The 14,334-nt window shown below is 39.1% G+C and overlaps 1 protein-coding gene across 1 annotated transcript; it reads right to left on the bottom strand.

The window, feature by feature from the left end:
- Positions 1-4,275: 4,275 nt before the first annotated feature.
- Positions 4,276-12,379, bottom strand: LOC143295015 (cyanocobalamin reductase / alkylcobalamin dealkylase-like). The gene is made up of 4 exons (XM_076606551.1): positions 12,198-12,379; positions 10,136-10,333; positions 9,506-9,661; positions 4,276-7,054 (listed from the first exon to the last, which is right to left on the bottom strand). Exons 1-4 carry the CDS (start codon positions 12,273-12,275, stop codon positions 6,749-6,751), a joined length of 738 nt encoding a protein of 245 aa, XP_076462666.1. The 5' UTR covers positions 12,276-12,379; the 3' UTR covers positions 4,276-6,748.
- Positions 12,380-14,334: the final 1,955 nt, after the last annotated feature.

The following is a 14,334-nucleotide window of genomic DNA, read 5'->3' as shown; positions in this document are numbered from 1 at the left end:
TTCCTGTAAACAAACGTTTGCCTGAGTCCACTCTGTTTGAGCACTCACACAAAGGTTGTTTTTTTGCTATTTCTGTGTATATTCCTTAGTCTTAAGGCTGAGGCAATAAACTGTGGTCCCAAGTCCAGCAGCATGCACCTAGTGCATGTAATATAAGAGCGTGTGGCAACAAAATGGTTGTCCCTGGTAAAAATCTGTTGAGAAACCCACTTTGATTGTAAAAACAAACAGACTTCTGGGCAGAAAAACAAAAACAAAACAAAAAACAGAAAAAAAGGAGGGGGTGAGTGGAGGGGTGGGGTACCACTGCTCAGTGTAACATGCTCTCCTCGGGGGAGAGCTTCCCAAATTTCATGCAGAGAAATCTGTTGCGACAGAAAGTGATGCAGTACAGAAAACGACATGGAAATCTTAACATAAACCTGGATACATTATACTCACAGGACATGTAACAAAATAAAATCAAAACTAAACACCGCTGATAAACCCTTTATCCCAATACCCTGTACATACATGTGGTGGTTGTGGAGAAAAAGAAAAAAAAATCATCAGAAACTGAAATAAAACAACAGAACAAAAACCATTCTCCAAAAATAACAACCCCCTCCCTCCTCCACCTCGCCCCCTCCAAAAATAAAATTATGAACAATATCATGATGATTTCATTGAACATTTCCGAGAGACCTGAACCTGTCCACTCAACTAAATCTGTACAACACAGCACACTACAAAATGTAAGAATGTGCTGCACACTGGATTTCTTATTCACAGTATAATAAATGAATAAATGATAAAAATTAAAAAAATAATTAATCAATCACTTAATTAATCATTAAAATCAAAACAAAACAAAAAAAAGTATTGTGATCAAGGTTTCTGGTAAGTTAAAGATCTCGAGGATCCAGGGGACTTTTAAGGGGTCCCAAACAACCCTCAGAGGGTCATTCTAAATGCAGCAAACCTTAAATCAAATTTGAATTGCCATCCACATACAAAGGCAGGCATACCTTCCAGTCACAATCCTCCAGGTTTGGGGCGGGCAAAAGTGATGGGAAGGGAAACAATTCTCCTTCAAAGCATCAAACATTAGCCTGCTGGATTATCACTCTTTTAAAATGTGTGTTTTCAATGCAGTGTATGCCCAGATTGACGCAAGTTTACATTTGGGTCAACAGCAAAGTGAGAGCTGTATTATCAATGGTTTCTCCAGTCAATGGGAAATCATTTACAGATTAGTCTTTTGTGAAGGACTATGACTCTCAAACTAGGAGGGAAAATTGCACTGGCTCTTAGTGCTGCAGCCTTGTAGGCTAGCTGGCCTTTGGGAACCATCCCAACGCCGACTGTCCTAAAACCCTCTTGGCCGAGAGAGTGGGGATGTACTTGGGCAAGACACTCTCCACTATAATCAAATTCTAGCCCAAATAGTCGGAACAGCAGTTGCCTCCTCTGCTGTTCTGATGGTCATTGTCGGACACGACTGACTATCATATATATATATATATATATATATATATATATATATATGACCATGCAGTGAGTCCTGTCCAATTTTTAAACACCAGGGACACATATCTATCCATAATCATGAGTCCTTCCAATTTTTTTTAAAGTCCCAGGGACACATATTTATCCATTATTAAGAGTCCTGTCCAATATTCAAAGTGTTAGGGATACATATCTATGCATTATCATGAGTCTTTCCTAAGGGACACATTTGCATGCATTATCATTTCTTTCTAATTTTCAAAGCCACAGGGACACATATTCATGCTCTATTATGAGTTCTTTGTAATTTTCAAAGCTTCAGAGACACATATTTATGCGTTGTCATTTCTTTCCATTTTCAAAGCAACATGGGCAAATATCTATTTGCTGTCATGAGTTCTTTCTAATTTTCAGAATGTATAAGACTATATTTTACAAGAATACATATCATATGCTCAGCTAAGGAAGAAAAAAAACGTTTACAAATCCAGTCCAAATTTGTGCTGTTGCTATTTTTTCTTTTCTATATCTATTTGATACTGTGTCATCGATTTTACTTTAGGAAAAAAAATGACAAACTCTCTTGCTTTCAGACAGAATAGTTTTCTCACATTTCTTGATTATTAATGTATTACATTTGGTAATTTCAGAATGTTTTTTTTTTTTACAAGTCTTGTATCTTGTCATAGGTGTTATTGTTATTATTACCGGTATGGAATACAACATCAGATCTACATCTCTCATCGCATCTTTGATGACATTTTGAGTGCACTGAAAACAAACCCCATGCAGTTTGCTTCTCACAGTTATACACATCAACAAGCACATACACACACACACACATGGGCACACACATACTCACACACATACCTTCTCTCTCTCTCTCTCTCTCCACATAGATTCTACAACAGACATATGTAGCCATCTTAACATGACAAAACGCAAAATCAACAAGCAAAATACCCTAACTGTATCTCCTAACTCAGGCAGGGGAGACAACATTCATTCAGGCTCTGCCACTGCCACATACTAATCAACAACAGTACACAAACATAACACAAAGAAAGAGAGAAATGAAGAAAGAAGCAAAGAAGGATAACAAAAGAAAGGAATGAAGAAAGATAACAGAGAAAGAAATGGAGAAAGAAAGATAAAAAAAAATATTAAAAAAAGAAGGAAAGAAACAAAGGATAACAAAAAGAGAAATAAAGAACGAAACAAAGAAGGATAACAAATAAAGAGATTAAGAGCGAAACAAAGTATAGCAAAGAAAAGAATGAAGAAAAAAACAAAGGATAACAAAGAAAGAAATGAAGAAACTGATAAGAATGAACGAAAGAAATAAAAAATGAAACAAAGAAGATAACAAAGAAAGGGATGAAGAAAGAAACAAAGGATAACAAAGAAAGAAATGAAGAAACAACTGATAACAAAGAAAGGAAGAAATGAAAAATGAAAAAAAGAAGGACAGCAAAGAAATAAATGAGCAAAGAAACAAAGAAGGATAACAAAGAAAGAAAGAAATGAAGAAATAAACAAAAAGCGCAATTGCCGAGTGGTTTAAGCGTTGGACTTTCAATCTGAGGGTCCCGGGTTCGAATCATGGTAACGGCGTCTGGTGGGTAAAGGGTGGAGATTTTTCCGATCTCCCAGGTCAACATATGTGCAGACCTGCTAGTGCCTGAACCCCCTTCATGTGTATATGCACGCAGAAGATCAAATATGCACGTTAAAGATCCTGTAACCCATGCCAGTGTTCGGTGGGTTATGGAGACACGAAAATACCCAGCATGCATGAACCACGACAGAGTCATCGGCAAGTCGATGTTGGTCATGTAACGGAAAGAAGAAGAAGAAGAAAGATACTACAAGTAAGCAAACAGACAGACATTAACCCCTTAACCGCAGTGCCTTGCTCAAGCAAGATGAGACTGGCGTGAGAAGGAAAGACAGTCACAACTTTTTGTGCACTTGTTAGATATCATTGGTTCACTGACTTTCCTGCACTGAAATAAAGCAATCCCAGGAGAAAGAAATCAAAACACAAACGATGGCCAACGTCCTGACCTGTATAATCTCTGTCTTCTCTCGGCGAGGTGACAGCCCTTCACTAACAAGCATACTTGTACGAAGCAGTCAAGTGGATAAAATTAATTATCATGCGCTGCTTTCTTCCATTCTCTAGTACTAGTAGTGACACACCACCAGCCTCAGAAAACTTCTCGGCAGAAAGTGGCAAGAGAAGATCCCTGATACAGAGGTGCTCACTCGTGCAAACTTGCACAGCATCTACACCATCTTGATGCAGGCACAGCTGCGCTGGGCAGGCCATGTAGTTCGCATGCCAGACCACCGGCTCCCCAAGAAACTGCTGTATGGCGAACTCCAACATGGCAAGCGCTCCCATGAAGGCCAAAAGAAGCGCTTCAAAGACACTATGAAAGGTTCTCTGAAGGCCTTCAACATCAGCCACGACACATGGGAGCTGAATGCAATGGACAGACCAAAGTGGCGTTCAGCTGTCCACAAAGGCGCCAAATCCTGTGAGGCCAACAGAATCGCTGCAGCAGAGCAATGCAGACAGGCCAGGAAAAGCAGTGCCAGCAAGTCCCCGACAGCCGCCACCATCCCCTGTCCACACTACGTCAGAACCTTCCGGGCGCGGATTGGCCTGACCAGTTATCTGCTCACCCACAGAGCCCAACCCACCCACCCCCAGGATGACTAGATGGTCCTCGTCGATCCCAACGGAGGAAACCACACAGTACTAGTAGTAGCAGTGTTTTTTTTCATGTTTACAGTATGGTAATACAAAATCATCTTGAGCAATTGACAAAAATCTACTGGACCAATGCTGAAACAATTGGCATAAATAATGGTAAATGCTGCAATCACTTTCTACGGCAACCTAAAAATGTCAAAGAAAATTATTTGCAAAAAAAAAAAGCTGCTAATCACATCAGTCATAATGGTAGGAATTCAGAACTACAACTGCAACAATGTTGTCATACCCTCATCATTATAATTATCAACAAATCAATAACAAGAAGAAATGATCATCATATCATAACAAAACATCATACTGATTTTTTTTTTTTAACAATAACTATTAACAAGACAATGGCAATAATGTTCTCGAGCCAATGGTAATAACAATAATAATGATGATGATCATGGTGATGATAATGACGATACTGACACAGGGAGTATTTCAGGAATAACCGACACAACAGAGTAAAAGTATTCAATATCAAAACCAATAAATACCAACATGGCAGTGAAACGTTTTATGTTCTCATCCAATGTGCCATTATTGCCACACTCCTCTTTCACCTTATCAAAACAACACACTGTAACTGTTCAAGTCAAGGGGCATACCAACCTAACCAACTGGTTAAAGCATTGGACTTTCCATCTGAAGGTCCTGGGTTCCAGTCCCAGTCACAAGGCCTGGTAATTCAAGGGTGGAGATTTTCCTGATCTGCCATGTCATCAGATTGTAGCTGACCTGCTAGTGCCTGAACCCCACTGGTGTGTGTATGAACGCTTAAGATTGAATGCACACATTGATGCTCGCGTAACCTGTCAACATACTGTGGGTTTTAGAAACACGAACACAACCACAGCATGCACATGTCTGATAAACATAATCTGTCGCCATTCAGTGGGTTTAAGAAACAAGAACATAACCCCAGCACGCACATGTCTGACAAACACAGTATAACTGCCTAAATAATGAGGTAAAAAGGGTCATGCACATAATGTAGACTTGCAGTCCCCGAACACAGAAACTGTTCAGGTAACAACCATTCTCTATGAGTTAGTCATGACACCTAATCAAGCTTAAACACAAAAGATCAATTGCCAATTTTAAAAAAATAACTAAATACCTCAATAAGATACTCTGATGTGGTTGCTGATTTTGTTACACAGTAAAAAGACATCAAGAATCATGTTCACAACATACAAGTGCCACATAATCCATAAATAAACAAGAATCTGAAATCAGGCAGCAAAACTTACAGTGTGGTTTCATCAAAGATATAAAAATAATAAACATACTTCCAAAAAAATATAACATCAAAATATCAAGAGAAATTTTCTTTGCACTTCCCTGCAAGCATGTGCAGACATACACAAAGACACAATAAGGACAGGCACACACAGAGACAGACAACAGAATAATGAATGGTTTGCTATACACACTCATCACATTCCCTCCGTATTGTGACAAACTGCTTCTCACAGAAGCCACTATCTGACCTGATATGCTGCAAAGATAGAGACTGCAACATAAAACAGAATTCAAAAAATAGAAGAAAAAAAAAACATGTCAAAACATCCCACTGCTACTTAAACATACAGATACAAATCTTCACCATTTTTCCTTCACAAAAAAATGAAAATATAAACAAATGAAATTTTCAAAACAGATGACAAAGATAATTTCAAGTCCCCAAATGAAGCACATGCAAAACCAGTAAAACCTTCTGATTACAATTTCAGCATTGTATAGCTCCCATGCTTGAATGCAAATGTGTGTGTGTGTGTGTGTGTGTGTGTGTGTGTGTGTGTGTGTGTGTGTGTGTGTGTGTGTGTGCTTGTTTGGAGGGGAGGGGGTGGGCTGAGAGAGGGTTTGCTTTTTTTTTTTTTTAAAGACACTTCTCTCAAGCAAGTCTTCATTCATCCACCCATGACCACACACTACCCCACCAAAATAAACAAACAAACAAACAAAAATCATCTGATTACATTTCAGCATTGCATATCTCCCATATGTGCTGTATGTGTGTGAGGAAAGAGACAGAGGGAGCTGAGGAAGGATCCCTATTTTAAAAGATACTTCTTTCAAGCAGACCATTCACACACCCAAGCCCACCCCACCCCACCAAAATAAGCACACACAAAAATAAAACCTTCTGCTTACATTTCAACATTGCATAACTCCTATGTGTTGTGTGTGTGTGGAGGGGGGGGGGGAGGGGCTGGGGGAAGGGGAGGGGAGAAGGAGAAAGCTGAAGGAAGGTCCCCTACTTTAAAAGAGACTTCTTTCAAGCAGATCTTCATTCATCCACCCACAACCAATCACCCTAACCCAGAACAAAAACTAAAACCTACTGATTTACACTTCCTATTTTAAAAGCTTCATCTTTCAAGCAGGTCTTCACACACCCCTCCTCCCCACCCCACCCCAATCCATCCACCATCCCACCTATACAAAAACAAAAAAACAAAAAAAAAAACACCACACCACCAGACTTCAGCTTGACGAAAAACTTGCCCGGATCTCCTCAACAATGCCTTTGCGGTCCTTGGGTAGGGTCTCAAAGTAGCGGCACTGCTCCTCTGAGTACTTCTCCTCAGCTCGGATGATGTCCCTGTAGGTCCAGTCCTTCCAGTGAAAGTTGAAGCCCTCCAGCAGCTGGATCCGCCCCTCCCTCCCAGGCACGCAGTCCGGCGCCCGCCGGAAGGGCAGCTCCGGCTGCCGCACCGTCTTGAAGATGACCACACCCCTCAGTGCGAACCAGCCCCCGTACGTGGGGTGGACACTGACTCCGCAGATTTTCTGGAGGGGTTGGGGGGTCGGGGGGGTGGAGAAATATATTAGCAATAACTGGGTTGTTGTTGTTTTTTAAGGGGAAGGTATTAACAAAGATTTGTCAAGCATGCAGACAATGCCCTCTTGAATTATCTTAATTGCATTTTTCTTTCAAGTCAGTTTTATTTTGCAGTACATTTTACAGTCTATGATACTGATTACGTTTTCTTTCTTTTTATACACAACTACTTTCACTTACAATAATAAAAAAAAATTCATATTCTTGAATTTACATACATATCTTTACATATCTATATATACATATACATATACATATATATATATATATATATCAGTGTGAGTCCAACATTAAAAAACGAAGAAAACAACAAAACAAAACAAAAACAATAACACACACAAAAAAATGTAATTGAAATAATGGAAGAAGCATCCTCTGTATTTCTGAGTGTTACCATCAGAGGGCTTTGATCACGGGTCACACACTCAATTCTGAAGAGTTATCAGATAGGGATTTGGGTTTGAGTTACACAGATTTTCTTATGCATCATGTGGAGAATCCACTGGTATGCTAAGCAAAACTAATTTTTCTTGCTCTGTGTGTGTGTGTGTGTGTGTGTGTGTGTGTGTGCAGAGTGGTGTGTGTGTGTGTGTGTGTGTGTGTGTGTGTGTGTGCGTACGTGTGTGTATGTGTGTGTGCACACACATATACATTCAAATTCATCCTTACAATTATTACTGAAAACAATCCAACTCAGTGTAATTGTTCAACAGTCACCCAACATGACATGTCAGTATTCTTTAAACACGTTACTTACAAACCAATAGCAATTCTTGTCACATTTTTACTTGCAGTTTTCTTACAAAGCAAAGGCAATTCTTGTTGCATTTTTATCTTGCAATTTTTATCGTTTTTCAGGACTTCTGTTAACGCACATATGTGCGTCCCTGACTCTCTAAAATGAGAGAGGAAGCACAACAGTTTTGGCTAGGGAGTCTGCGGGATGCACTATAAAACTGGTGTCAACTGAAATGTGTATGATCACGGTCGAACAACAGTGCTTCCTTCTTCTCATCTCACCAGTTTTTGGTTGGCAACTTATCCTCGCGAAATCGGTGACTGCTGCAAAGTTCATTACTTTTGTCTTATCTCCCTTTACAGAAAACTGTTGCCCATTTTGGTATGCTCACAACGAGGCTTGTCGAGTATTCTGTGACACAGTTCGAAATCAGATTGCCTCCGCTATCGTGGCTTGACGCTCCAAAATGCAAAGAAGACGAAAAGGCTAATTCTGAATCAGCCGATATCGATCAGCCAGCTTAGGGGACGGATCACCAAAACAGAAAAGCCGCACTTGTCAACGTTCATGAGAGTTAGAATTCAAATGGCTGCAGTACAACAAAAGACGCACATGTAATGAAGTGCAGAATTCATGTGAAATTCGCAGCCAGGTCATCGAGCAACTCCCGGGAAATAAGTGCATTTGTGACAGGATCGACAAACTTTCAAAAATCATCCTTGTATGGCTTTTCGTTTTCAGTGGTTCACTACTCTCAATCTTTCTAACTCACTATGTGCTGTCCATCTTTCTGTATGTGTGTAAAGGGGGTGAGTGGTGTGTGTGTCTGAATGTGCATATATATATCTCCCTCTCTCTCTCCCTCTTGTGTGTGTGACTGTGCGTGTGCATGTGTATCTCTCTTTTTCTGTGTGTGCGTGTGCATGTGTCTCTCTTGTTCTAAGTTTGGGGAGTGTTTGTGAGTGTGTGCAAGTGTGTCTATCTCTTTCACCCATTCAGTGTGTATTTGTGTGTGATGTGAGCTGACTGAAAGGCAGTGTGTGGTGTGTTTGGATGAAAGAATAGTTTCTTGACCTGCGACTGATCGGACTCTCTAGAACCACATGAGGACTCCCTAGAACACCAGAGTGGGAATCCCATGGACTCTCTAGGCAAACCAAATGTAGGAAGCCCTGGTCTTTACTTGCAACACTTATCACATTTTTCACTTGCAATTCCTATTACGTCAAGAACAACAAAATCCTGGGGACACCAAATACTCTTTTACCGTAATTCTATGGGGTCCCAGACTAGCTCCAGTGGGTCATTGTAATGCTGCACCTTCTGATGAAACCTGCCTTGCTGCACACATCCTCAGTCATAATCTCCAAGCTTTCTGGGGAAACAAGTGGTGAAGAGAAAAAACTCATCTTGTTGCACGCCTTCCTGGCATCCCTCAAAAGCTATGGTACATGCTTTTCACTCATTTTCTGCCCTCATCCTAAAATTCTAGAAAATTCCAAGGACCCTCTTGATGAACACACAGTGCATTCTTTCCTTTTTCAAAGCGTCAGAGTCTCATGATTATGCAAGTTACCTGAACTCCTGACTGTTTGCTACTACAGCTTCCACTACTATCATCATCGTCATTATCATCATCATTTTGACGATGATGACCCACCTGTTTAGCATCCCAGGGGTCAGGCTGTACGTCTTTGCGCTGGTAGTAGTACGCCGCTCCAGCAACATGGCCAGCTGTCTGCACCAGAATTTTGGGACGTCGTGTTGGCGTCAACTCAAAGTCGTGTATCGTCTCCACCTCTTCTGATGGAAACGCCTGTCACCAACCACAATGAAAAGACATTGCAGAAACAGTTGATAGTGGTTAATTAAGAGTCTTTTAAATTCTATCTTTCAGAAACAACTGACAGCGGTTAATTGATGGTCTTAGAAATTCTATCTTTATGTGTCTGCGGAAAACAAGTAACAAATGAGAATACAGATTCTGGACATAAGTATTCTTCGGGTAACACTCTTATCAGAAAAACTGGACTCCAGAATGAAATAAAAATTCATCACCAACAGTATTCATACCGGTAACGCTCATTCACAAACATCAGAAAAACAGGGACTCTCCAGGATGAAATAAAAATAATTTAATCACCAACAATACTCATATCACATTTTCTACAAATATATTTTTTCCCTTGGAATTTATTTCACCCATTCTGTTTCAGTCACTGTGGGACGTATGCCACGTACACCACAGTGACTGGACCCTAATAAAGCACCACTCTCTACCAAGCCTTACCTCCTTGATCAAGTTGAAATGATGGATCATACACTCGTCCACAAGGTCTCTCTGCTGGTCGCAGGTCTGGCGGCAGATGAAGGGCTTGAACGCTTTGTCGAACATGGTGGGCGTGCTAATTACGATGAAGGCCAGAGTGTCTTCGGGGTAGGGCAGGGCAAACGTCTTGTTGGACAGGAAGTCATTATACCAGCCGACCTGTACATATATCTCACAGACATGAAATAAATTCAGAAAGAAAGTCAGAAAGAAAGAAAAAAAGAGAAAATAATAATAACAAAATAAGTCAGGTAAATTGTGGCTTTTTTTCCTTTTTTTTTTATAGTTAATAACTTGTTTTTTTTTGTGCATGTTATTTAGTATACTGTATTTATACATGTTTACAATTATTCCTCCTGGCAGCTTGAACTAGAAGAAAAAAAGTGTTAATATTGCACAAACATTATATCTTTCTAATTATGGCCTTTATGCATTTTGAATTAACTTCATTGCACTGAAAAACAAATATGAGGAATATAAATCACTACTGATAAATGAACAAACAGATACTGAATAGAAAGATAGATCAGACAGATAGATATATAGATAGACAAACACTAGACAGATAGATAGATAGATAGATAGATAGATAGACAGATAGACTGATAGACAGATAAGTAGATAGAGAAAAAAAAGAAAGAAAGAAAGGAAAATAAGTAATAAATGCATTCATAAATGAATGAGTTGAATCATTAGAATGTCAACAAACAGTGTAAGTGGAAAAATACTGAAACGATGAATAAAAAGCAAAACAAAAAAAAACAACTGATAATAAAATAACCACAAAAATCCACATTATAATAAACTACAAACTTGTAAAGTCACATGAAACTGATATATTGTTCAACAAATTGCAACAAGAAACACCTCAAATGTGGAGCAGATGGTGGTACATGCAGGTGTGCGTATAATGTGCTTCATGTGTGCATGTTTATCATTTATGTGTTTGCGCGTGCGCGCATGTGTGTGTGTGTGTGTGTGTGTGTGTGTGTGTTTGTGTTTGTGTGTTTGTGTGCATGCACATGCATGTGTATCAATGTACAACTGTTTAAAAACAAAAAAACCTTTTCTCTGATCTCATCTGATCATCTTAACAATAATCATAATGAAATGTTATCTAATAAATCAAAGGATCTCAACCGCATATTTCAGCCAGTGTGATGCATGCCATGTGCTGTTTTCTGTGTTGACTATAACAAGGTACAGCCTTTGTTTACAAAATGCTGTGATGCTGTGTGCTATGTAGATAGAACTTACTTTTGAGAAAGTACACATTTCTTCTGTCCGAGAGATAGGGAAAGATACATGCATACTTATGACAATCCAAGAAAAATATGACAAATGTTATTTCATTCACCTGAGTGTTAGGTGATACGAAGCACTATAACAGCAGTATTGCTTTAAAGTTACATATTTTGTCCTATTTTTAAGGAGCGTAAGTTACAGTTGTTGTTTTTTGTTTTGTTTTTTGTTTGTTTATTATTCCATTTACTGAAGAGATTTTATCATCATCATCATCTCTTCTTTTGTAGAGTTTATTATATACATGGCTGTTGTACCCATTTGGTCTTTGTGGTGATTTGAACCCTCACTGACCTCAGTCAAAACTTGAGAACAAAAATTTGATTTTTCTGAAAACTGCAAATATCCACACAGCAGGTAACAATCATTCTAATCGAATGCTCCTTCAAGAATGAATAAATGAAATTGAAGAGAAAAAAAACATGTAAATAACTTAATCAACTAACGATCGAAATCCATACTAAACTAAAATTACATAATATAAACCGTTTCAAAAAATTCCAGTGCCCCATCGCAAACAACCCAGAGTCTGCAGTGCAGCATTTAAAGAAACTATTAATCAGACGGAACAAAGTTCAAAACGGCACGGCCAAATTTATACCCACAAAACACAATGCACGTGCTGGTGAACATGTCATTCAAGATCCATTTATTAGTTTATGTGCAGTTAATTAATGCATAACCACCGTGAGATATGAAACGCTTTCTTCAATCGACTCACCAAGAAAGGATGCACCTCAAATCCAGCTGGCGACAGAATTTGAGAGACTTTCGAATGTACTTCTGTCACGTCAGTCATCTTGACAAATCACAGGGCTGTGTTGTTGTTATTCTTTCAATTTTGACAAGACTCCGACGGATCTTTCTGACTTTCCAGTCGAGAAGGCAGCATGGCACAGCAAGGTCGTCTGCCAAAACAAGAGGGAGAGCACTCTCTTCTCGCAAGTACAGTATTAAGGTCAATATCAAGGTCAAGGTCAAGGTTTATTCCAGAAAAGCTGTGGAAAAACTGAAACGAAGGAACAAAAGGGCAAGTTTCAGTTTCAGTTTCAGTAGCTCAAGGAGGCGTCACTGCGTTCGGACAAAGGCATATACGCTACACCACATCTGCCAAGCAGATGCCTGACCAGCAGCGTAACCCAACGCGCTTAGTCAGGCCTTGAGAAAAAAAGGTGAATAAATAATAGATAAGCATACATAAATAAGTAAATAAGTAAATAAATAATAATTATAATATATAAAAAAAGGTAGTAGTAGTAGTAATAATAATAATAATAATAATAAATAATAATAAATAAATAAATAAATAAATAAATAAATAAGACAACAATGATGATAAATAATCAAATAAATGTAAAACATGCAGACTGGCACACATTCACACATACACACACATATGCATAACAGATATGCACCAAACATGCAGTTTCACAGATATGAAAGCACAGTCAAATACACATAAACGTACCTGAGCCCCAACGCACACACACACACACACACATTACCCTGCACCCTCTCTACCCCCTCCTCCACACACTCATTTCTAGGCTATGTATCGCAGCTTCCACGGCACACACACACACACACACACACACAGAGGCACACTTACGTAGATTTCAAGAGGATCTCCAAAATCACATGCACACTATAAAAAAAAAAAAAAAAAAAAAAAAAAACAACCAAAACCTAAGTTTCATTTTTCATCCAGATTGTTTTTTTAACAACATTCTATGGGTTTGTTTTTTTTTTGTTTTTGTTTTTGGTGGTTTTTTCTTGTATCCATTTTCTGTTTTACCGGCTCATTTTTCATGACTTTTTTTTTTTTTTTTTTTTTTTGTCTTATTATATTCTAAATTCCTACTCTTCACATTTTGGGCATGCCCGGAGACTCGAACTCACAGCCATCTGATTGTGAGAACGGCGATCACCCAACTGAGCCATGCAGGCACCCGACAAATACGGCCAAAAAGAGGTTTTTATCATGATGAACTGTGCTCAGTGTGCAAGAAGACAAGCAAATGGAATGGCGAGAATGATGGGGGCGGGGGATGGGTGGCGAGAGAAGTGGAGAGAGAGAGTAACCGGAAAAAAAAGAGACAGACGGACAGACATATAGACAGACATAGAGTAACGTAGAAAATAACACACACACACACACACACACACACACACACACACACACACAGAGAGAGAGAGAGAGAGAGAGAGAAAGAAATGGTCAAAGGGAAGAAACTTAGTGGTAATAGCAGAGAAAGTTATATTTCGATAGTCTCCCATATATGAACTGGAGATGGCCCTCCCGTTCACTGATTCTCTTTGTCTCTCCCCTCCCCCCCCCCCCCCCCCCCCCCCCCCCCTTTTATCCGCCCCCTACCCCCCAAAAAAAACCACACACACACACACACACACACAAAACCCCACCAAAACCGACCCTGTTCTCTATCCATTCTCTCATCCCTTATCCCCATGAAAAACATATAACATAAACAGTAGGGTCTGTATACGTGCATATTACACACACACTCTCACACACACGCAGACACACAGTTTCAGTTTCAGTTTCAGTAGCTCAAGGAGGCGTCACTGCGTTCGGACAAATCCATACACGCTACACCACATCTGCAAAGCAGATGCCTGACCAGCAGCGTAACCCAACGCACTTAGTTAGGCCTTGGAAGAAAAAAAAAGGGAAAATAAATAATAGATAAATACATAAAAAAAAGAACTACTACTACTAATAATAATATGTATAAGACACAAAAACTTGATGAAGTCAACTATAAGTGTACATAAATAAATAAATAAATAAATAAATAAATAAATAATAATAATAAAAAGTAATAATGATAATAATAAAT

Source organism: Babylonia areolata, chromosome 20 (genome assembly GCF_041734735.1).
Source record: "Babylonia areolata isolate BAREFJ2019XMU chromosome 20, ASM4173473v1, whole genome shotgun sequence".
Lineage (NCBI taxonomy): Eukaryota > Metazoa > Mollusca > Gastropoda > Neogastropoda > Buccinidae > Babylonia > Babylonia areolata.
The sequence above is the reverse complement of the archived record's forward strand: the minus strand, read 5'-3'. Positions and strand labels throughout refer to the sequence as shown.